This window comes from Corticium candelabrum, chromosome 2 (genome assembly GCF_963422355.1).
Source record: "Corticium candelabrum chromosome 2, ooCorCand1.1, whole genome shotgun sequence".
NCBI lineage: Eukaryota > Metazoa > Porifera > Homoscleromorpha > Homosclerophorida > Plakinidae > Corticium > Corticium candelabrum.
This window is the reverse complement of record NC_085086.1, coordinates 4,194,423-4,220,006: the sequence shown is the minus strand read 5'-3', so window position 1 is coordinate 4,220,006 and position 25,584 is coordinate 4,194,423. Positions and strand designations below refer to the sequence as shown.

General features: G+C 41.5%; 1 protein-coding gene and 1 long non-coding RNA gene across 2 annotated transcripts; both read left to right on the top strand.

The window, feature by feature from the left end:
• Positions 1-7,027: 7,027 nt before the first annotated feature.
• Positions 7,028-11,964, top strand: LOC134176317 (sushi, von Willebrand factor type A, EGF and pentraxin domain-containing protein 1-like). The gene is made up of 7 exons (XM_062642988.1): positions 7,028-7,100; positions 7,767-7,957; positions 8,024-8,116; positions 9,619-9,738; positions 9,859-10,041; positions 11,439-11,666; positions 11,720-11,964. Exons 1-7 carry the CDS (start codon positions 7,090-7,092, stop codon positions 11,962-11,964), a joined length of 1,071 nt encoding a protein of 356 aa, XP_062498972.1. The 5' UTR covers positions 7,028-7,089.
• An 8,560-nt stretch (positions 11,965-20,524) lies between these two features.
• Positions 20,525-21,330, top strand: LOC134176149 (uncharacterized). The gene is made up of 3 exons (XR_009969254.1): positions 20,525-20,812; positions 20,866-21,003; positions 21,078-21,330. It is a non-coding gene; the product is annotated as an uncharacterized LOC134176149 (long non-coding RNA).
• Positions 21,331-25,584: the final 4,254 nt, after the last annotated feature.

Sequence of the window (25,584 nt, the reverse complement as noted above, 5' to 3'; positions counted from 1 at the left end):
CTGGCAAGCGGACACAAAAAGCACGTGCCAAAACACGTGGAGCGCGCGAGGAGGACTGGATACGAGTCTACCCCTGTCTAGCTATTTAATTAACTAGCGCGAACGCAAGAAAGTGGTCGTTTACTAATTATTTGCAACTGTAGCCACATTCTAACGTTTTGTGCATCTGTGGGTATATGTTTTGTGCATCAAGGGGTGGTTGTGTCGCCCTGTCTAGCTATCTAATTGTCTAGCGCTCGCGCAAGAAAGTGGTCGTTTACTAATTATTTGCAACTGTAGCCACATTATAGACGTAAAAATTACAATTCATACACATTTGAAAAGCATATTAATCGCGCTTTCGAATAAAACGATTTTGTAACTATTGATAATTGTTTCAAAGCGCGTGTTATCGACTTCCTGTCAACGCTAATAGAGCTAGTTGAGTTGCTGCTGTCTACCAACGAGAAGATCTGCTTTGTGGTGCGTCGCATCGTCGTCTGAAGAGCTAATAAACATATGGAATATTAGAAAACGGTTTTTATGAGTGCAATATACTGCGTTCTGAACCACAACATGCGGTGGGTACATAGCCATAGCAACCAAAACTGTTGCTATGCCCATAACTCAAATTCTCCCCAACGGCTAACGTCCAAACTTGCAAAACACTTACTGAAACGTTTTACTAGATTCTCAGCCAAGCAAACAAGCAGTGCGTCCATCCGGTGTTTGTCCGTCGACCCTTCTTGCGCAGTTTGGCGGGAAATAAAGATGATTGGCGAAGTTTTCCACTACTGCTAGAATTAACTGGAAACCAAAAGTTCTGGCTACTATTAGCCTTGCAGGCCGCATAATTACAATTCTGGCAATCGCGACCGGCCGCTCAGATTCAACTTGCATGCAGTTGTTCTGCTGACTGTTGCAACAAACAAGTAGCCCTCATAGTACGCTTCTGCTGATCCATCGACAAGTACAGTACTGTAGCTGCTGTAGTACTATCTCTAACGCGGGTCTGCTAGAAAACAAGTTTTTCGTACTAGCAGGTGCCCGTATACCAAATTGCGCGGGAATTTGGCAAGCAAATATCAAAGCCATGCAATCCCACGTTTTGCAATGACGTTATTAAATTAGGCGTCGGGATGCACAAAACCCCTACCCCTGATGCGCAAACCCCTGCTCGCTGATACACAAAACCCCTACCCGCTGATACACAAAACCCATACCCCTGACACACAAAACTCCTACCCCTGAATTCACAAAACCCCTACCCTTGATGCACAAAACCCTGATGCACAAAACTCCTACCCCTGATGCACAGAAGCCTTACCCCTGATGCACAGAACCGCTACCCCTGATGCACAAACCCCTACTACTCATGCGCAATTATTCCTGTTTTTTCACGTCTCACACGAGGTCATCACAACGACTCGGATTTGCTAGCAAGCTATAGCTAGGAAATAGTGTCAGTGTAGTGTCATACATTTTTGTAGAGTTAACTCAAGACGTGTGAGAGATAAACGTGGTCACCTGCTTCTAGGTCGCGCAGTGAAAAGATTCAATTTGAGCAACAGACAGATCAAGTCATTGAATTTTCTGACAATACAACTGAAAAGTGGGTAAAAGGCTACGCTGTAATTTACAATGTATACGCTATTTTGTGCATACTAGACGGCGTCCCCTTGCAAAGGTGCCCCTGTATCCGCCCCTGATCAGGCAAGGTATTTTCCATGGCGAGTCCCTATCTCCTTTTCTTTTCTGTGCTATTCATAATCCTCTCAGCGTAGAGTTACGCAGAACTGGTTACGGCTATTGGAAGAGCACTGAGCATGGTAAGCATGGTGAGACTGCCAAACGTACGTAAGCTTGTCAGTCATCTGCTCTACATAGACGATCTGAAGCTGTATCCTGATTAGCTGGGTTGTTACACGTGGTTCATACATTCTCCAATGATATCCAGATATAGCTTAATCTGAACAAGCGTGCTGTTGTGCATTGCAAGCTCTCTGAACACAATTCTGAGGTGACGGTAGGAAACACTGACGCCAATCGTCTGGAACTGCGTCATGTCTACTAAGAGTAGCGGTATCCAGCACAGAACTATGCGGGAGACTCAGTCGTGAGTATAATTTCGTAAATTAAAGATGGCTCTCCGGACCGAATTGTATATCTAGACAGTCGAAAAATTTCTGGCCATCCAACGGGTTTGCACTGTTCTCGAAATTGAGTCGAATACGGATTTTGGTGCATGTCATTCGTTAAAAACATGGACCTGCAGCTGCTTGATCAGCGGACCAGGAAACTTCGCCCTATGCATGGTGTCCGCCATCTTGCGACAGACGTTGACCGACTGTACACTCCGTGCATTAAAGGGGCGGTCGAGGGTTACATTAGGTCGAGTCGTCGGATCAGTCTTTATTGTGGAACCGGACTATTACCTTCGTAGCAGCTCTGATCTCTTTATGCAAATGGTACGTACAGGAATGTGATGCAATGAGGTCCTTCGACCCTAGCCTCGCCCCAGACGCAGTGTGGATTGCAGCCCCGGATGCGCCGCCATCACCACTGCGTCTGGTATGGTACCGCTCCTTGCGGTCAACGTTAATGATGTCCTTAGGGACATGATTAGTGTCAGTTACAAGTGTACTTTGTTGCGTAGTAGTAGAAGCATTGCAGTAGAAGCATAAGACGCATTGCAGCTTCAACTGAGAACCTGTGTACGCGTTCAAAGGCGTATGATGCACTGCAAGTGCCATTTCCCCGCTACGCTCTTTAACGTAGCTGCAATCTCTTACTAACGCTTGGCAGCGGCCTAAATCACAATATTGACAAGTACAAAGGCTAGAACAACGTCAAAGTCCAATCGAAAGCTCAGTTCCTAGCTAATACCATTGGTATGACACGCGCTGTGGAATTTAATTTACATCCTTACTCCCGCCCAGTCAGGCGGTACCATACCAGACGTAGTGGTGATGGCGGCGCATCCGGGGCTGCAATCCACACTGCGGCTGGGGCGAGGCTACTTCGACCCAAAGCAGGACATATCGTCAGTTGCAGTGCTATCAAGTTTACTTTACTACTTTACTTACGATCTAGAATTCATTTTGTTTACTGTAACCGTCAGATAAAAATTTTGATTGTAACAGTTTTGGACCAACGGCTTTCATAAAACAAATGAATTTAAAATCTTAATTAACAGAACCTACCAAAGGACCTTGCTCACGATCTAAAAAATACTTTCAACAAGCTCTCTACTTATACAATACTTTATACGTCAGAAGTATGAATGAGAAAGAAAACTGTGTAGAAAGCTAATATCAAAACTGTCTTTAGAGGTAACAATATATATACACTAAGACTGCATTAGGTTTAATTAAATTAGAGGCTATGGCTAATAACTATAGCTTATACACAAAGATAATTTTATGCTATCTAGTTCCGTGCTCATGCATGACTGTTCATGCAATGGCTTGCTTAAAATTGCCATAGGACCATCATTTTCAATTACTCACTGACCCATATCCTCTGGAGCTTGCAATGATAATTCTACAGAAACGTAATCTAGAAATTCAAAGAAGTATGGAATAAACTGTAATACCGATTTTATAGCTGTTACAAAACACGATGCAGCGCTGCTATGACTGCTACTGTACTGGCCACTGCACTATAGAAAATGTTAGGCTTGAGTCCGAAGTTTTCTGATTGGTCATCTGAGATGTACTTTCTTTGTACAAACTTTGTGTAACTAGTGAACTATTCACTTGATTTGCAATAACAGCAACAACAATTCTGCAATATCTCATTGCTTAGGGAGATAATTAAATATTTAGCTAAACGCAAATCTAAACATGAATGCCTAGCCTGTAAATGATTAATAGTGATTGATGGATTCATTCTAATCATCAAATAGTCAATCTATTTTATCTTATTTGCAATATAAATAAAAGATATCCATATGATCAAATAACAATTTTGCGTGTATACAACGCAAGCCCTAACCAAGGGCGTTACCTGGAATGGGTAGCTCCAGGATAGTGTCAGCAACAGAAATGACTTAAGAAGAAGCGTGGTCACAAAAATTGTGGACTGTAAATACGTGAGGACCAAAGCTGTTTATAGTATATACACTACCATTTTTCAGTCAGGATTTGCCACTGCCGTATCAACCAATAAAAGTGGGCGTGTCTATAAAAGTGAGTGTGTCTATAAAGTGGGCGTGTTTCCTAGCACTTGAAGTTAGCCCCCAGTTTTCGAGTTCACGCTACGCCTCTGCCTAGAGCACTAATTAGCAGTGAGTGCACATCACAGTCGCAGATGCAGACACGTCAAGTTGTAGCTCGAGCATGTCGGAACCGCGCACGATTCTCAGGTAAGAAGAGAGATTTCTGTGCGATCTGAACCCTTTGAGATACGTTTCTGCTTACCACTGGGTTTCGGTGCTAGTGGCGACGGTGTCTGTTTAGTCCGGAAAGAACGACGTAGCTCTAAAAATACGTAGGCGGATCATACATGTACAATCCGGGGAATGACTAGGGCGGGGTGAAACTGGGTTGAGTCTACTGTTGTGAGTGTACGCGTTGTGCAAAAATTCAAACAATCAATAACAAACTAACTCTTCTATTAGTTAGCGTACAAATTTATTGCGCCGTTCTCTAGCTTTAGCACTGGAGGTAGGTCGATCGTGTCGCGTGTTGCACTGGGGAGTGGTCGAGTAGGCGGAGTCACCCTGTCTACGCGTTCTAGACTACCTAACTACTACATATTGCTATGTAACTTTCTGCTTGGCATTAATCAAGCGTTCAGAGACATCGGACTGTGATAAGGTAACTACACGGGTCGCTGAATGTCTAGGTGTCCGTGTAGTATTCCCGTTTGTGCATGCATGCATGCATGTACAGTTTCTAGTACTGTACCTCTGTAGTCGATTGGACACTCTGATGCTACAGCTATACTCTTTGAGTTGCTTGCACTAGGCAAAGCATAAACTTCTAAGATATTTTGCAATAGATGTTCTAGTTGTTCTTACCGTAGAAACTAATTGATGGGACTTTGCCGTTTCACATCGCTACGATGGAAGCCAAGCGCTCTTTTTAACCGTTTGTTTGTGTGTGAACGTGTTTGTAAGATTTTACATGCTTGAGTTGAGCTGCTTGCCGTTTGTCTGTCAATCTGTCTTTCTGTCTGTCTGTTTGTCTGTTTGTCTGCATGTGTGTACTTTACCGCAGTTGTGGACATGTCATCATCTATGTATATATGTATGTATGTATGTCGTCGTGTACTTCTATTCTTGACTGTTTGTCGGTTTATTGATTGTCTCTCTATCTGTTTCTCTATCCGTTGTGTATATCTTTGTCTGTCTGTAGGTGTTTGCTGTCAACCTTTGCTCTACGTTTATTTTTGTCTGTCTCTTTAATGTTTGTCCTTCCACTTGTTGTCTGACGTTGTGAGTCTTCTAGTACCTGTCTACTTACTAGAATATTACTGTGTCTTACTACAGACTGCACGTCTCTTAATAATACAATTGTCTAATTACAAGGCACTGAAATTGCAGGAACTTTTGGAATTAGTAACAGAACAGATAACCACCTTCAACATGCTGTTGCTATTTCTTTGCGTGACTGTCGCTGTGATTCTACTGCTTTCTCAAGGTACTTAAGCTAATTGAACACATCTGCTTAGTAAGTTGGAACAATGTTAACATTAAATATTATATGTAGAACTATAATCTTAAAAATTATTATTGTCATAAGACTTCCTGTTACTCGCATTAAATATTTACTTAATTAATTGCTTACAACGTATGAAGTCACTTGTATGAATTGTTTGTTCAGGAAATGAAATATCTTTGGAAAGAGCATCGGCTAAACTGTATCCCGACAGGTACTCACATTTCGGTCAATATTCTAGTGCGTCTGTGGCTATTGATGGAGACAACAGGAAAAAAAGTAGCGGTGGGTCGCTAGAAGAAATTCTAAAATGTGCGTCTACATCTCTCACAAAACAATCGTTACCCCCTTTGAAGTATTTGGTAATTACGATGGAGTGTGAGGGCTACGTTTCATGTGTGAGATTACATCTGAGAGATGAGAGATTCAGACAGCTACATCAAAATGGTTTGACTGTCAGTGTGAGCAAAGATCTCAAATTAAGTTCTGCTAGTCAGTGTGGCAACAAAGCGTACAATGCCACAGATCACGGACAGTCACCACTGTTTGTTTGCATGAAGCGTGCAAAATATATCTGGATTGTTTTACGGAGAAGTCCGTGGCCTCTTCAAGTATGCGAAGTACAAGCATACGACGGTATGTACATGAATTGAACTGTTTTGCTAGGCTGAGCTATCTTTAGCTAAGAGTTTTTATCTTCTCAGGTCCGATGACTTTATCTTCATCTAGAAGAGACATAGCCTTGTCACACGGTCCAGTAACATTACATGGTAAAACAGCATTTACCAGTAAAGCTGTGGACGGTGAATCGTCTATCCGTCATTCAGGTGGCGCTGACTTTGCAAACTGTGCTATTAATGCATTCAAAGGAATTGACCAAACTCAGTTTCTTCGCATCTCACTCCATCACAAAAAGCTAGTTCTCTTTGCTCAACTGCACTTGAGAGATGGGTCACATCGGTACAGCTTGCAACAAGGCTTGAATGTGAGCGTCGGTAACTCTGCACTTTTACGCAATGCTCGAAGACAATGCGGGTCGCCTTATCAACCACATCAAAGGACAGTCGCCAAGCTTTATCTGCAACACTGACGGAAACTACATCTGGGTAACTTTAATATCAAATCAATATCTTCAAGTGTGTGAAGTGGAAGTTTACGCAGGTAAAAGAAACAATTTTTATTGTCTCTCAATGTCAATTGTGCACAACAGCATTTCTTGCTAATTAAGTTAAACGTTGCCAGCCAACTTTTAACTATGGCTAGTGTGTGAATTGCATGCAGCTGATACATGCATCTCTCCTCCTTCTCTTGTCAATGGATGGTACCACATTACAAAACGGTCTGTGGAAGGATCGTTGTTTCTATATTGTCATCGAGGATATGTAGCTTCATCAGCAGAGCCGGTTAGCTGTACAAGCAAAGGCCAGTGGAGCAGACCGTTTCCAACATGCAAGAAATGTAAGAGAAAATTTGATTGGCGCGGTACAGACTGCTGTTTACTACTGCACGTAATTTTGTTCAATAGTAACCATAGTAACCATATAGAGTAGGTACCCTTTGTAGCCTAAAATCAAACATCAATAACCTACACTCTTTAACAATTTTCCACTTGAAAGATGTTACATAAAGTACAGGCTTGTCGGTAGCTAAGAATTACTTACACAAATATTACGCTGGTGGTTTATTGCATGACTACCATCTTCCTCATAAACTGACAGCTGACTTGCGAGAAAAATTGCAACTTTACAAAAACGAATAATTTGAAGACATTCAACAGCTGTAAAATTATTACTGCTAGAGGCAAAGCAAGCTATTACCTATGCAAGCTATTACTTCAACAGCCAACGTAGACACAAGGTTGTAATGATAAAGCTCTAGTTTGACCGAATCTGTTCTTTTATAATTCAATTGAGAAAGTGTTTAGAATTACAACTATATATGTATACGTTCATTTTGTTTCTTAGCAACAAGTTGTGCTTCAAATCCATGATTAGCCATTTAATGTCTAGCTAGCTACGCCATCAAACGTAGTGTTACAATTGATTAAGTATATGGTTAAAGTGAGGGTTAGGGTTAGAGCTACGGTTAGTTAGGTAGTGTTATAATTGCTCTTTTTCTATTTAGCTTTCTGCAACCGGCCTCCATGGACGTGAGTAACGGAGTACTTAGTTTCAGTGACAATCACGGATATCACGACTTTGGCAGTTCTGTGACGTATGTGTGTAGCAGAGGGTACGAGTTAAGTGATACTAAAAATGCAATACGGATATGCTTACCGAAAGCAAAGTGGTCCGGTACAGCACCGCAATGTAGAGGTAAGTGTTACACTGCAGTCAAAGTTCAGTTTGTAACGTAAAATACGTTACTTCATTGTTGCGTAGCTGTTGATTGTGGAGATCCTCAAGTGCCACAGAACGGAAACTTCGTTGGAAGAACAACGTATCTCCAAAATGTCAAATTCATTTGCAACAAAGGTTATTATATGGTAGGCAAGAATTCTGCAGTTTATTTATACAACAGACACGTTGGAGCGTCAGCGCGCCAGAATGCAGACGTGAACACCTGCATGGCAACACTTGAGTGATTATGCGTATTATTTGTCGCTAACATATTTATTCGTTTATACCATTTAATAGTTTCTTTTTACTTAAATAATTATTATGTTATTTAAATTTATTCATAGATTAAAATCTATTTAGTATTTATTTAGTCTGTTTCGAAAATCATACGGTTTACCGGTACATGTATAACGGGCATGGCCTCTCAAAGAGCAATAATACAAATTTATCAGGTGTCTGTCTGTCTGTCTCTCTGTCTGTCTGTGTATCTGTCTCTGTCTCTGTCTCTGTGTCTGTCTGTCTGTCTGTCTGTCTGTCTGTCTGTCTGTCTGTCTGTCTGTCTGTCTGTCTGTCTGTCTATTTGTCTCTGTCTCTGTCTGTCTGTCTGTCTGTCTGTCTGTCTGTCTGTCTGTCTGTCTGTTTACCTGCCTCTGTCTGTCTGTCTCTCTGTTTGTCTGTCTGTCACATTGCGTTACAATGGCCCGTATATAGCAAATGAGTGTTCTAAATCAATGTCAAGCGACGAGCGAGTATTAAGCCCATGTACCTAAGCCCATGTACCTAAGACCACGTATGTTCTTTCCACCAGATGGCATTTACACTTACAATCCATGCCATCAATATCTAGTATTTTTAACCCTAGCTAAGAGTAGCGAGGGTTAGAGTAGTCGTCTCACCAGAAGTGGCGCACGACCGAATCGATGGCCATGTAAACAACTTTGGAATGTATAGCGTGGGTTCACTGGTGCGGTGTAGCGCTCGTGTAATCTCAGCATGTGGTTGTTGGAGCTTGTCCACTAGTCTAGCGGAGTCACGCAGGACGTTCCAATTATGATTACTGACCATGACTTTCGAGTGTACCTTCAAGGTCATAGCGAACGGAGAATAAAGAAAGTGAACATACAGTTAGTTAACCTGCGACAAAGCGCCGCGCCGAAGTGATTTACCGTTTGATGATAAGACTGCTTGTCTTTTCTCAGCCATCTGTATAAACAAGTGTTGGGTCTACTAGCGACGTGCACGTGGTGTTGTGCTTGGTAGCAAGTAGGTGCTTGCCAGTACATGTGCAGCAACTGTTTGGTGCTGTTGCGATTGGCGTACGTACCTATGCCTCGTTGTTGAGGCTAAAATCAATTGTTGGGTGTTCTAGGAACACACGCATAGGTACTTAAGTTTCTTGCTTTGCAGTGCGTTTGGAAGCACACAATTTGCAAATTCTAACGTACAACCAAAGTACCTGGAACTGGAAAGGCGTCAATTTTTCGTCGCCTAGGGTTCAGCACTGTTAGTGTCATTATATTATGTTTGTTGTCTGTTTCTAAGCATGCTTTCTTAGGTTGATAGAAAATTGGAATAGATCAACCATTACATGAAACATTGTCTATGATGTGAAACCGTTTTGTTTTTTGTATTGTTAGAGATAATCTGTCCTGAATTAAAGGCTGATCCGCTTTCAAATGCCTTTCTTACCTACACTGGAAATCGCTACGCAAACGTTTCAACTTACAAATGTCACTCAGGTTATGAAAGATTGAAAGGTGCTTTTGAGAGACGTTACCATGACAACAAATGGACAAACAAACCGTTGAAATGTGCCAATTCGTAAAATACATTATTTGATTATCTATACTAGACTTTAAAATTGCTTTATCTGCTAGAGAAAAAATGCCCCGTTTTGAAAAACCCAAACAATGGCTTTTTAACACAAGAAGATAGCAATAGCTACGACTATGGTAGCAAAGTTGTCTATGACTGCAACAGTGGGTACTTGTTGAAAGGAAATAGAAGAAGAACATGTCAAGCATCCGGACAATGGGAAGGAGAGAGACCAACTTGTCAGAGTAAGTATCAAACACGCTTTAGTACCAGGGCCGGATCCAGAGGGAGGTTCAGGGGTTTAAACCCCCTTTTACAATAGGCGTGGTTTAATAATTTCATAATTTCATTAGAAAAGAGAAAATTAGTAATGCTATAAATAACTGCTAACGGTGAACCCCCTTTTTCAAAATTCCTGGATCCGTCGCTGAGTACATGTATTGCTTTTGAGGACTGCACAAACAACTGAAAGCCTCAAATGGTTTCAGACCTCTTAACTCTCACTGTTTGAACGTGAGTCTCGCGGTTTGAGACGATCTCTCACAGTCTCACGGTGAAACCCCATTTCTCACGGTCACTGGCCCTACACAGAGCCTTATATATCTAACGCTTTGCCCCTTTACACAAAGCCATATATACACAGTACATACGTACGGCAGCGGGCTCTGCCTTCACACATAGTCCAGACCCTTTTTCGCACCAAAGCAAAATGCGCAGACGGAAGCTTACGGAAAATTGCTCTATTTGACATGTGCGTCAATTGTGTTAAGTCAGCCATGTCGGATGACGATCACGATGTAGTGTATAGCAAATCCAAGAAGCCGAGACACCTTGAGTACGTCGAAGAGCATGGGGATGGAAACTTATCCCGTGAGTTAGGCCCCGCCTTTGAGTCTTGCATATTTAATTATTATTTTCTCATCACAGTAGTGAATTTGCAGACTGTGATAAAGTTGACTCAAGCTCCAGTCCGACCAGGTCTCCAGATGTTACGGCTGATCACCCTGCCACTGATCCTTCTTCACAATCTCACTCCAAGGATTTTCCACCTCGCACTAAGCCTCGGATGAAAAGCAAGAAGTATGCAGGAGGAGCAGCTAAGTACAAGTTATCAAGTTCTTTGATAGCAACCCAAAATGATAGCAAATGGAATTTCTGGCAAACAGAGTGCTGTACTACTATTTTAATCTGCTGCAGTTCAGCCTCCGAAAACGATTACAGTAATGGTACATCAAGGTGTACCTAAATCTTTACAGCGCAGAAGCAACTTAATTAAAACAGTAGACCACGCCCACTCCAAATATAATTTTGCGCGTGGCCTTTAGTGACAAACAGTCTCACGGTTTTGGAAGTTTTGAAGTTGAGAGGTCTGTGGTTTGAAGTTAGGTTGTACATAATTTGGAATACGTAAGGGCAGATTCACTACAGAACAAATATGGATTGCTGAATAGCACCCTATTAGGGCATATGAACAAACACATATTTAAAGCTGAAACAAACGGGTAAATTGATTTGTAAATGTTTTTGTCGCTAAGACACACAGACAGACAAACGGCAAATAAATGTACTGGTATTTATGTAATCACTAATAAATGATGTCGCTTTAATCAACTTATTAATTATATTGTTACTTTGTGCATAGACGCATGCGCAAATATTAAGTGCCAGTCATATGAAGAGTGCAAATACAACAGTGTCAAGAAAAGTGGTGAATGTCGATGTTTGGATGTATCTAAATGTCCATCAGACAGCAGTGAAGTTTGTGGCTCAAACGGGAAAACATACCAAAACGAATGCGTGATGAAGACGTCTAGTTGCCACGAGGGAAAGAACAATGTCAAAGTAGTAGCAGTTGGAAAGTGCCATTATGGTAGTGTACAATCAATTTTTGCGTTTGTAACTTACTAATATTTGATGACGTAGGTGGAAATTGCCGAGGTCCTCAGCCTGCGCCTCCAGATGGTGCCACGTGCAGACCGCGTACTTACCGATACTGGTTCAATGCAAGTACTGGACAGTGTAAACGATTCGCTTTCGGCGGCTGCTTTGAAGGAACAAACAACTTTTACACTGTGGAGGATTGCCAACAGAAATGCATTGATAGTAAGATTTTCAATCTCATTGTTAGCATCATTCCTTTCTCTAGTAAAGGAAATCTTCCTGCATGAGTGTAATACAATATGTGAGGTTGCTCCAAAGCAGAAATCAGTCCTGTACGAACCAATGTTTGCAATGGCTAGATGGTCTTTGACAAAAAATTGCAATTTTATTGCATAATCAAGATTATATATTCAAGCAAGATTCGATTTCGGAGTATTAGATAATGACTAGCGTTGACTGAAACATTTATATCCGCGAGATTTGCCAATATAGAAATTACTGATAATCCTTGCTATATGTATTGTTAGCAGAACTGATATGTATTACTTTAATTTTTACTAAAATATTCTGGCGTTCCAGTGCATACATGCAGATGTACTAACTTAGTTCCTACAGAGCAAAATTAGGCAGGGGTTCGGGTGGTATGCGCCTTTCTTGAGACAAGTCTTACCGTACTACAGTTACTGTTAATTAATGCATTACAGACATGCAACTGATCTGTTCATTTTTTAGGGACACTACATTCTTGACATGACACGGGATATTGCTTGCAGAAGACATTTAAAATACGTTATCTGATGAGCAGGACCGCTAACAAATTGGTGCAAATCTATGGACCCTCCTCTTACAGCTAGACTATGACCTCTCCTGTATTGTGCTACCAACATTTTAGTAGTTGAGTTCTTGTAAATTCTAATAAATCGACGGCTTCTGTGTTACAGCTGACACTTGCAACCTGCCATTCGATGCCGGGAAATGCAACGTTGAAAAGAGCGTTCGATGGTACTACGACTCTTCGTCCAAACAATGTCGAAATTTCGATATGGAGGATGTTTTGGTAACGAAAATCATTTCTACAGCCGAGACTCATGCTTGAACACATGTCAGTAAACTCGACCACATTACTGTAGTGTTGCTTTTAATGTTATAATCGTTTATGAAGGTTGCGAGTGTTTTTCAAAAGCTTCCCGAAAAGTTGCAGTTAAAAAGAATGACGCAAGTAAGATGTTTAATTTTTTTCTCTCTATTTCTTTAGTTTGTTTTACTCAAAGGCGTTTCTGCATTAGTGGTTGTGGTGAGTGTAAAATCAATAAAGTCAACTAGAGGTGGCAAAGTAACATACGACGTCAAACTTGCAAAAGTATGCAAAGCAAAAAATAGCGTTTCTGACAAACTGCACTCTGGGAAAACTATTTCTTTATCTGTACGCCAAGAAGTGAATGGGAAATCCAGCTGTTTATGTCCAAAATTGGTTGAAGGTAAAGACTACCGGATGGCAGTTAACCTAGGCGCAACTTCCAGCAAGATATGGGAAATTGAATTACCAAAGTTGTACTGCATTAAACAGACAAGAACATGTTGAAAAGCGTAAAAAATAAATTCATTCCTAGTTGCAACTTGTAATACACTAATTAAATAGCTCAAAGATGTTTTCATTTTTGTGACACTGTTAGATAATTGCTTTATGGTGTTTAATGTTATGATACAAGGTCTGGAGTCATGTTGCGCTACTTGTACAATTTCACATTTTTGTGCAGATTGCATGTGTGGAAACATGCACGCGCACGCACACACATTTTTTGTTATGAAGGTCGAATTGTTATGGAGCACTTCTGTCAGACTTTGCACTTGCGTCATTAGGCCTAGGTATCAGAACGAACCCTCCGTGAGCTACTCGAACAACTACCAGGCCGTAGGCAAGGTTTATTATTTACGAGGGGTTTGTTTGCGATAAATAGCTATATAGTGCAGCTATATTAGAATACGCAAAATTCGTCCTCGTTGGTAAACACACCTTTGAGCCAATATGTATACGGGTACACCAGGTACCCGCGTAGCAGCCCCTCCCCTTTCTATTTTCGGTATCTAGGCAGAGGTAGAAAAAGGGAGGGGCTGGCTACGCAAGTACCGAGATGTCTGAATACGATTGTGTCGTCTTAGACCCGCCTAGATACAAGTACGCCAAAAAGGCCATGGGAAAGCTTAGAATCTGATTTTATATCATAACACTGTATAAGAATAAGAGGAGATCATTAATTAAAATATTATCGCAACGATTCTGAGTACTGACCGCTCCAAAGATGTGACTGGGCCTACTTTGCTATCCAGTAGGACAGCAGAGCAAGCGTAACAGCTCGCAGCTCTTTAACAGAACACGACCAATAAACAGTGATGTAGCTCTTTGACAGAACACGAACCACAGCGATTTAGTATGGGATTCTATGGGCGCGTACTGCACTGCTTTGTAGTTCCAACGTGTTGCGACATCGTGACAACATCCTACAACGTGAGGAATTATTTTTCAATCATTTCAAAAAATCTATAGCGTGAACATTAGTATAATTCAATAAAACAGTCTACGTACGCTACCTGAAATAACTCTAAAAGTTGGCAAGAAATTGGAATTGGCAAAACAGTAAATTACTCACATTCAATTTGGATCACACACACACACACACACACACACACACACACACACACACACACACACACACACACACACACACACACACACACACACACACACACACACACACACACACACACACACACACACACACACACACACACAATGGACAAAGATCAAGCCCTCCACGTCATTCGTGCAACCTTAAGGTTAGTAGCGGAGATAGCTCCCCCTGCCTCTAGAGACAGGGCCTCCATGCGCTACGTGGAGGCTTAGGGCCTGCGCTACAATCCACCTGGAGCTTGGCCAGAGTCATCTAGGGGCACTAACTACGGCGCAGCTTTGGGACTGGACACCAAAGCCCACACGCACCCGTCTGCTGCATGATGTTAGGGCCAAGCCAGCGGTCATGTCCACCCCAGTCAATGACCAGGTACTCATTTATACTCCTGAGTCGAGAGAAGCAATTGTGTGTAAGTTTCTTGCTTAAGGAAATTATGCCATAGCTCGCCATCTACCACCACCACCACCACCACCACGCACGCACACACGCACACACACACACAAGATTATCATCAAGTTGTAATAGTTCAAATTATAGAAATACATGTATCCACAGCAGCAAAAAGACATACAAACATTCAGACAGACAAAGAGACAGATGCAAACCTACAGACAATGTAAAGCAACAGTTTGTTCAGAAGAGAGTCTCAATCTGCCTTCTAAAATCCAAAACCAATGTTTCCATGAGGAAATTGCATGCACTCTCTCAGCTGAGAAAGAAACACCTAGAAGACACCAAACTACATGTAGACATTCAAACTTAATTCACTTCTATTTTGCACCTTTTGCTTACGTGCCAGAAAGTCCCAGAGCTCAAAAATAGTTAGTCATCAAGTTGTCATTTGACAAATTATACAGCATTGAAAAATGACAACAATTTTGAAACATAAGTCATGATTTGACGACAAGCAGATATATCTGTCAAATCAGAAAGCCTGTCCTAAATCAAAGACTGTCTTTTCTAAGTTGGCAAACAGATGACCACATAGCACATGCAGATAACTTCACAAAGTTGTATAAATCTTTTGACGATTGGTGTGTCATGCACTGCGTGTGAAAAGTAGGGATAGCCTTGTGTACCAGGGTCTCTGGGTGTGCTGCATAAAATGTGCTATCAATAATAGATAGGCTTCCACTCTACGCTTCCTTTGGCTGCAAAAAAAGAGCACAGTAATGTCACAAGGATCTTAGTAGCTGTAACAGAGACTAGATCAAACATACAATGTGAACAATTCTTTGTAGGAGCTGCTTGCACTAAAAACATTCTAGCTAAGAAATGTCTTCAAAAGGCATCAATGCTTAGCTAAAACTATCACTTTCATGGAAAAGACTGTGTTTAGCAAGAGATGTGTTGATTGATTTCATGCACCAAATCACCAGGTCATTAGCTAAGCATGCATTAATTAAAATAAAATAGACGTTGCATTCAAGGCAGTTTCATACCTCTTTAAATGCGCGTTAGCTAGAGTGTAACGGCTTGTGTGACTTGAAACAATGTAACTAAGAACAGCCCATACCATTAGCACCTACACATGGCGTGGCGCCCTACTGAGTCATGGCAAGAGAAATTACTTGGTCAGGTGACAAGGTGAAAGCCCCTATTTTTAATTTGGAAAATCGAGAAAATCCAAGAACTACTGGGCGGAGCTGTTAGAAACAAAACTTTGTTCAGAAGAATATCTCAGAATACGATTGACAAGAGATATATAATAATTAAAATAGACTGAAAGCAATGCCGGCAAAAAATAAAATTCTCAAAGTATATAAAGATCACAACCCTAGAATGCAAACAGCTCCCCTCCTAAACTAGACCACTAACTGTTAGTGCACGCTAGACTATAGTGCTATCTAAATACGACAGTAGCATTTACACAGAAACCGGTTAATTAATGTAAAAGTGTAAACGGTGTACTTTCGATACCGTTCCCATGTAGCTTGCACTAGTTCTAGTGTAGACACGTGGCCGGACAGACAAAAGACAGACAAAAAACAGGCAGACAAAAAACAAGCAGACAAAAAAACAGACAGACAAGCAAGCAGGCAGGTAAGCAAGCTGACAGGCAAGCAAGCAGACAAGAGAAAGACAAACCATAAAAGATGCGCATGCGCACAGTCCAGCCAAATGTCAGTGTGCACAGTGGAAATTTTTCTGCTCTTCTCAGGCCCTATGAAATGTGGGCTCATATCATCTGCATCACAGTTGTCTAGCGAGTCAAGCAAGCTGACGTCTCTGCCCGGCCGTTGCTACTAGAATATGAATTCAGCCCGACGCAGGCGATCTGCTTCTCGAGCTCTCACCTCACTTTTCTCGAATTCGTCGAATCACGTAGATACTAAATGTATGAGCCTCTCTTTCCCAGTTGCATGCGCATGCGTCGAACTGTGATCGCGACGCTGGTTTGAACATAACATGATCATGAAGAAATGGCCTATCCCACTCAACTTCAGCCAAATCAATGTTGAATTGGTGATCTAGACGTTAAATTTTGGGCTTGCTGTCATTACTAATTGCATGCATGGCTTCTACAGGAAGTGTAAAGACTGAAGAAAGCCTTAGGAAACGGAAGGAAACATTTGGCAACTGTGACAGACGAAAAGCAGAGTTGGAGAGAAGTCATACACTGCTAGAGCAATCTTCCTACGAATGTAAGATAGTTTGAAGTTACATTAATTAATTAATGAAATTAAGTAATTATCATGCAACTGCTGTGTGTCAAATTTGATACCATGGTTAATTAAGTCAAAGACAGACAAATAGTTAGACAGACAGAAAACAGATGGTTTGTTCATTCAGGTCTTTTGTCTTTTATGGGGAATGAAAGGATGGGCTGGACCCGACCAGCTGGCCCCTCGAGCCTAGCTCCAAGGCTCATTGTAGCTTGTAGCTCCTCCACTACAGTATAAAACAACTATAGTGCAAACAAAACGAAATGCCACCAGAGGCTGTCAATGGTAGATTTACGGCAGCTAGATAAATATTCTTGAAACTGAAAACAAAATTTTGGGAAAAGGTTTTTTTCAAAAAGTCTTTTGATGGGTCTTCATCTGCTATATGATGCTCATGTGATTATGCAGGTTATTGACACTTCTGGTGATCACGTTCTGGTATGCAAGTTGTGCATCTGACTGCCTCTAGGAAGTGAACCTCTATTGACAATCTACAAGTTCATTGTGAACAACATTGCTTCACCACTGGACGAGACCACCACCCAAGAGACAAGTACCATCCTAACATCATTGAGGAGAAACCTGCATTTTTGACATAGCAATTAAGCTTTGCAAATGCTTATGTGAACAGCAACTCATTCTCCTGGGAGAGGCTGATGAAGCTGGGTTAGGGGGAAATAGTTACCGGTAAGTACTATCGTCATGATGCTCTTATAGCCAGAACTGTCTTTTACCTATTGGCAGTGGAATTATTTAGAACATGGAGCACTCACAGTCTGGAAATTCTGAAGTCCAAGACACCTTTTACAGATTGTTAGTAAATCTGTGTGTAACTTACATGAGTGGCTATCACTTAGACTTTGGACATACAATAATAGCAAAATGAATTTAGGATAGACTACATTAATTTAAATGATACTGGCGACATCGGCGAGTAAGCGAGATATTTGTAAGTATATCCGGGTCTTTATGTAGACGAGTGAATGCATGTGCAGATAGCTACCACACCTCACCCTTGCAATTCTGCATGTATACTGCATAAGATGAATTATTGGTGGGGAATTTATTTTGGTGGATTGGCGGATTTTTAGTGACTGCCAATATAAAATCTGCCATTAATTTGGCCTCCAGATTATTTTGACGTCATCAGGCACGTGGATCAGTAAGGTGGTAGGTAATCCTTGCTTGCCGTCTGTTGTGCCTATGCAGTAGTTGGAGACCATGCAATAAGTTAGGGAAATGAGTCACGTGAACACAACTGCCAACCAGAAACACATCAAGACCACTTATGGTAAGGCGCACATCAGCTTTCAAACACCGATGTCCAACCGCTAAAATAAAATCCGTCAATATATTCTTCCTCAATTTCTTAGCAAACCGCCAAAATATATTCCTGCCAATGTTTCATCTTATGCGGTATATTATGTGTGTATGTATGTTTGTTAGTGTGGGTGCATGTGTGTGTGTGTGTGTGTGTGTGTGTGTGTGTGTGTGTGTGTGTGTGTGTGTGTGTGTGTGTGTGTGTGTGTTGTGTGCAGTGCTCGAAATAACGGTCGGACATTGGACATTTCCTGATTTGCCACTTGACTGATCAACTGTGATTTTGTTTGGACATGCTGTCCGAACAAGCTCTATCAAATGGATAGAAATGGTTTAAAACGGTTGCTCTTTCGTTATCCAAGCGCCTTAATTAAAGGAGAACTCCCACGATTTTCAAGTTGAGGTCAGATACGAGTCCCTTCCATGAATAGACGATTCAAAGAGACTTATGTTTTGTGCTCAACATCTTCACGGCAGGGGAAACATTGAAAGGAAGGGGCATGTCGGGTAAGCAAGGTAGATGGGTTCATTGGCACATACCCACACGCACAAATCCATTGGGTTAGATACAGTTGCGGACGAATTCGAACGCATATGCGTTGTTCTTTTATGTCTGGTGTTCAACCTTACAGTTTCGAGCCAGTGTACGGACTTACGGAGCGTGACGTCAACGCAGTTGAAGACATTGACAGCCACGATGGCAGACAGATCACCGGTGAAGATCTTTCTGATGAGAACGACGATCGAGTTGGGAACACTGCTTGGTGCAGCTGCAGCAGGTGTTTTGTAATGCGTAGCGTAGCTGAGTGCTTGTGCTGCCAAGAAGTGGACGAACTACAGGATCTGACCTGTATTATGCAACATGAGAACTTCCTTGCTGTGTGTCTCAATAATGACATTCTTTGAACAGCTGTGGTCTTAATGATCGATTGGCGACGGGATCCCATCAGAGAGCCACTAACTTCTAGGTGAGTAGCACCTAGACGAACTTGGACTAGCTTGCCTATGAAATAATTAATCCTTTAAATTCTTACGCGGGCTGCTGCGACTAACTGCGTACAGGCAGTTTACTTGCTGGATGCACGAGAGGCTGGATAAGGGTATCAGACATGTCATTTCAGCATGCGTTGTAGGACTCTTTCGCCAACGATTTTGAGAAGAAACTGGGCTTTATACAGGCTTCATAGAGCATGAGGATGGTCCTCACTAGCCAGGATAAATTTAATATTTACGTATAAGTAACACCTTTGTTTATAGTTTTCTACAACCTCTCTCTTAGCTGGTCTCTCACAATGGGCTGTATTACTTGCAATGGAACATGATGTAGTTTGTGCTTTATGTTTAGTTTGGATATTTGGCTTTTTCTCTCTAGCTCCAATGACTTTGGTCATCATTTCATCAAGATAGCTGTAGGACTTTGATTCGTAAATTGTTTTTGCAACCCATTGTTTTTTGGCTTTTGGAAAAACCAGTTTGTACCTTTTTTTGTCCTTCCCAGTTGCTGTTGTTGCTTGATTTCTTCCAGTGTTATGGTTGTGGTCTAAAGCAGCTAGCTGAGTTCGAGCTACCATTCCTCTGTAGCTGAAGTGCTGTTGTTTGGAACAGTACTTTGTAATCACTTAATGGTACACCTGTAGGACACCAGTATGGCAATAATCACTGAGTTTAGCAATATTCTTCAGAAGCCTGGTGCCCAAGATGACTGATTGCAGAGCAGCATAAGCTGGAGAACCAGAAGTTAGCCATTGTTTAGATGCTTTATCATCTGAAGAGAGATGAGGGTGATCACACTGCAAAAAGAGGTTTGCAGTAGTCCATAAATGTACATCTGTAATGTGATGGAGTATAGACAGCCATTTTTCTTTAAGGAGTTCTGAATTTCTATCACAGGATTGTGCAGACCACCATATATGGTTTGATATGGATTGGATCCATGGAACAAGGTGTTCGCAATCTTTTTGTTTGCCTTTTGCTGACAACCTCTTTGTGACAACCTCTTTGTGACAGCTTTGGCAAAGTGCCAAACGTCAAATTGATGCTTTATGTGAGCATGATCATTTTCTATGAAGTTTGTGATCTGAAAGTGTCTATCTGTTGCCAGCGTTTGCACAGTCACTTCTGCAGTTGACAGCTTTTGGAAGCAGCGTTCCAGGCTAACCTTCTCCATTGCTGGTGAGTTGGCTACCTCACTGACTTGGATTAATTGAAAGTCAAGAATCTTGTCAGAGCATTGTTCCATCACAGTATAGGTACAACATTTTGCACTATACCCTGGGACCTATCACGTCTCCCATTTCCTATGGTACTCACTGAGTCTACTTTTGGCTGCAAGAGTGTCTCTTGGTGGCTCTTCCATGTTTCATCAATGACAGGAAACACATACTGATCTTGGATTCTATAGTATGTTGACGCTGATATAAATGCGAGTTTTAGGTGTCAGCAAAATGGGAAAGTCGTTGGTAAGTTTGTCCAGAAAACAAGATGACTGCTGCGACATTCAAGTTTCCTGCAGGCATACCTGCAATCAGCGGTTGTGAGGTCCACTTTACATCGTGACCATTCAGGCAACTGATGTTTACAGTCAGCAGTGTTCCTGTACAAAACTGTGTTAAACTAGCTGTGGGTGCTCTACATGATGGACAATAATGAAGTAAGCTCTGTATGCAACTGTTGAAGACGATAAATTTTGTGTCATTGTCAAGACTGGTGGAGTTGTTGACACAGGCCTCACCTTGTTCAGAAGCTGAATCAGATGAATACATGCTGCTGTTGTGGCTGAAACTGAAAGAGGTGTCACGTTGTTCATCATGCAGGGATGTCTCAGTAAAGTTGCTAGGATGTAGTGGTGTTGAGGTTATCGGGTAGTCTAAGTCAGGCTCAAATGAGTAGATGTCGTCCAAGTTGTACTGTGTGCTTGATTTGCAGGTAGATGATCTAATGTCATCTAGGTCATATTGCAAAGAGGCATCACAAGTTTGTGAGTAGATGTAGTCTCGCGTAGCCAGACCCTTTCTCATGTCATACTTCCTCAAGAATAGGGTCTGGTGCGGTTGCTTTGAAGTCATCATGTTGCCGCTTGTATGATAAACGGACAACTAAAGACCAGATGAGCATGGCACTACCCAGTACTTAGTGGTTATCTCTTATCAACACTGGCTGGAATTTCCTTGTCTTCGTCTTCTTGCAAATTGTGTGGTCATGTGAGCAACGCAGTCATGTCTCTGCAATTATGTAACTTCTATGTGTACTTACACAGCACTCGGGGTGTCACCGACAGCCTAGACGTAGCTAGTGTCGATCAGTCGCCCTGTCTGCCAGCTGTTGTGTCTGTTCGTATGCTCATGTTTTGTCGTCTCCTGCAAGCTAGAGGTCGACCCAGAGGCATGCAGAGTGCACTCACTGCGTAGTCGGTGGCCATGGAAACAATGGACATTCCAGTGTGAAGATGTTCGATTCTTGCTGTCATTGATGTCGACGCCCCGAGTGCTGTGTACGTACACATAGAAGTTACACATTTGCAGAGACATGACTGCGTCGCTCACATGACAACACAATTCGCAAGAAGACGAAGAGAAGAAAATTCCAGCCATTGTAGATAAGAGAAAGTAACCACTAAGTACTGAGTTGTGCCATGCTCATCCGGTCTGTAGTTGTCCATTTATCGTACAAGCGGCAACATGACGACTTGAAAGCAATCACGGCAGAGCCTATTTTCGCAGAAGTATGACGTGGGAAAAGGATCTGGCTACGCGAGACTATCAAACATGTACATGTATCTTGAGTAGATTGATGGGAGACATCTTCAAATGTTGTTGTAGTCACACTGTCTGATTCTGAAGGGGTTTTCATTACTTTAGACAAACCGCTCTGAAGAATCTCAGCAAGTTCGTAATGGTAGATGATTTAGTTAGCATTTTAGAAACCGACACACAAAACTACTAGGTGACTTAATTAATTTATATGACTTTCGCCGCATGAGCCTGCTTCTGTCCAGTAGTACGCTTCGCCTTTGATGGGGCGAAAGCAAAAATAGTGGGGACTGCGTTTGGCTTCAGATGCCTAATAGCTTTTGCACCAAGTAACTCTGATTTGAGGTTTCGCTCAAAGCACTCGGGCTTAAAGTGATTCGAACAAACGTGGCTGTTTTTTTCAGATAGGTGGATCCACCAGAAATAACTTTGCTAGCCGTGACTTTAACAAATCTGGCTTCTTGAGAGGAAGCCTGAAGAAGCTGACACCTCTGGCGATGTTGCTGCTGTTGTGGCTACAGCCAAAAGCAATGCAGTGGACCCGTTTCACGTCGAATAAGCCAGGTAGATAGCACGCCTCGTGCACGACACATGGAGGGCATGCACCAATTGTGTCATTAACCATGCCTATGCTAAAATGCCTTCTTTCTGCAGTGCATTTCCTACATTACAGGAGCAATGAAGGGAACTCAAAGTTTTTTAGTGCAGTCATGATAAAAAAACTTGTATCTGACCCCAACTTGAAAATTGTGGGAGTTCTCCTTTAATTGTGTAGATAAGAGGAAAAGGAATGAGTAATCTAGTAGCAGGTACCGCTTTTATCCTTTGTCTGCATGGGCTGTCTTTGTCCGTTCTGCTTCTTGTTTGGTTTGTTGCCATTCATTAAGTAGCCACCTGCTGTGATAAAGTTGCTTTTTTAATTGGCGATTGAAGCTAGCCTCTCTTTTGTCATGTCAATTGAGGTCGAGATATATTATATTTGTATAGTTATATATTTTTATATATAGAACTTTAATATGGATTTACGGCAAATGGAGAGATTGATCAACATAATGACAATGTCAGATGAATGCAATTTTGACTCCTCAACACATGCACTGAAATTGAATCAAGGCTCTTTTTAGAGGTCGACTTTAGTATAATTTCTTGGCAAGAATATTGGCTTCTAATTGACTGATACGGTAGAATCACTAGCAGATCCAAACTTGAAAGAAGGTGGTGTATATACTATATACAGCTTTGCTCCTTACTCGTAGTTACAGTTCACAATTTTTTGTGACCACGCTTACAAATGATGGGGCTATAGCCCGGTCTAGCTCTTGCCACACTACGTCTCTGTCTATTTTTGCTGCAGCAAAGCCCGCTATTGAATGACTTTTTGTTATGTACTTTTTAATAGCTTCTGGATGAGCAATGGTGACATCAAGAAGAAGCTTTTTTCATCTTGGTAGTCATAACTTGCAACGTTTGGCCTTTCTTTCCCAGAGAATTGATCATGCAGTCAACTCTTTCTGCAACGGAATCCAAGTGAAGACAGATTTTGGTATAGGCAATCTGAAACACTATCATGACGACGAATAAGACCACCTCATTTGCACGCTAGTAAATGGTAACCATTATTGTGGTGTCAAGTGGTTGCTTGCATTGAGGATGCAATGGTCCAGGCTTCTCAGGCAAGGTAAAGCTGCACCAAGTCGCAACAAGGATGCAACGCGGAAGTCCATTTTACTCATAGTGAATACCTGTATACTAGGAATTGCATCTAACCAGCATCCAGCCGTAGATTGTCCACAGCTGATGACTTTTACATGATCGGGCTCATAAGAACTACCTTTCAAAAAGAGTCTGAAATCTTTGTCTTTGCAACAGAGTTTAATTTGATTGTATATCTTGAAAGGTGTCAATTTGTTCAAAGAACTTATCAAGATTTGGGATGATGTACGTATATACTGTTCACTGTCTGAAGAGAAGGTCAAGCTAACAGGTGATAAGCAATTGAAGAGACTCTGGGAATAGAGTGATTCTCAGCAGAGCTAACAACTTAATCACAGTAACTAGCTAGAGTAGTCACTCTTTGGGGCATTTTGTGACTCCATCAGATGTAGACGTAGATTCCAATCAGAAATACCAAGGAAAGAAAATGCTTCACATTTTTTCTTTGAGTTCTAATCTAATTCCCTGCATACCAGACTTCAATCATTTGAAGCAATTGATGGCATCATTTTTTGGACCGAACACATCAGCATCATCTAAATAGTATGTAGCAAGAACGTGTTCACTTAACAGTTAGACTTCAGAATTGGTTGCAAAGCAAGAGCAAACAAACAAGACCTAATGGGTCTTCTTGCTGAACTTCTTCTGATAAGATGCGATGACAAGTTCCTGAGCCGATATTGACAGTCAACGGAGCAGACTTTATATAATTATACGACATTTTGAAATGAAGTTGTATATCTCAGGGAAGTGATTGGTGATCTCAGACAAAGATAGACAAATGACTGACTGAATTAAAAGCATTTTTAGCATCTGTTTTTATGATGATCCAATCAGGCCTTTTTCAAGAGTTAACTGAATTAGGTGTTCATCAGTTCAGCACCTCCTGGAATAGCAACTCCATACTGATGTTGTGAAAAAGGGTTGAAAACTTTTCTTTCAACTGACATTCACCTATGGCAATTGGCCTGACATCACTGGAATTTTCTGAAGGGAGCAATTATCTTTGCACCCGCCAACACCTTAGTCACAGTGTCAGGTATATTACCAGACAGATAATTGTTGCAAGTAGAAAGAAGAGACTAGCGCAGTAATCAGAACCTAACAGCAACTTGAGATGTTTGAATCTCCATCCAGTGTATCCGCAGCAGGAAGCATTTGGGCAATCTTTCAGAATCTTTGTAAATGTTGTGAATGGAACTTGCATTTGACAACAAGATGGTTGAACATGTAGTGAATGATCAGGCATCACCTTTTGCCTGGAATGATGTTTTACTCTTCAACTTTTCAAACGTATCTTGAGATGGATTGGCTAGACCTAGGCTAGATAGTAAACCTGCTGCTCTAGATATCTCTCCAGCTTTACCTTTAGCTTCCACTGAACGAACCAAAGAACTTGGAAGAGTAGAATCATCATGCAGAGTCTTCTAGATTTCTCTTTGGTAAACATTGATGGGGTGTAGATGAATAGTAAAGCTCTTTAAATCTTTGTTGTCGGAATTTCCTAAATCTGCTCTCAAGTTCTCTTTCATCTGACTTCCCACCACGATTAATGGGTTGAAGTAAAGTCTGGGGTGAGAAGAAACAATTTCCAAACAGTAGAATCTTGACTATTTTTGGACAGCCTGAACAGGGACATTGGACAAGCTTCTCTGAAGCAGTCCTGAAGATACTGCGGAACATGAGCAATTGAATTAATAATATAGTCACTGATTGATTTCATATCCAAACTTTCTATGAACTTCCATCCCATAACATTCTCATTGGAA

Excerpts from the sequence above, each read along its gene's own strand:
- LOC134176317 (XM_062642988.1), top strand. Across the intron at positions 8,117-9,618 it reads CAAATTCATTTGCAACAAAG|AGATAATCTGTCCTGAATTA; the intron begins GTTATTATATGG and ends TTGTATTGTTAG. Across the intron at positions 10,042-11,438 it reads AGAGAGACCAACTTGTCAGA|ACGCATGCGCAAATATTAAG; the intron begins GTAAGTATCAAA and ends CTTTGTGCATAG.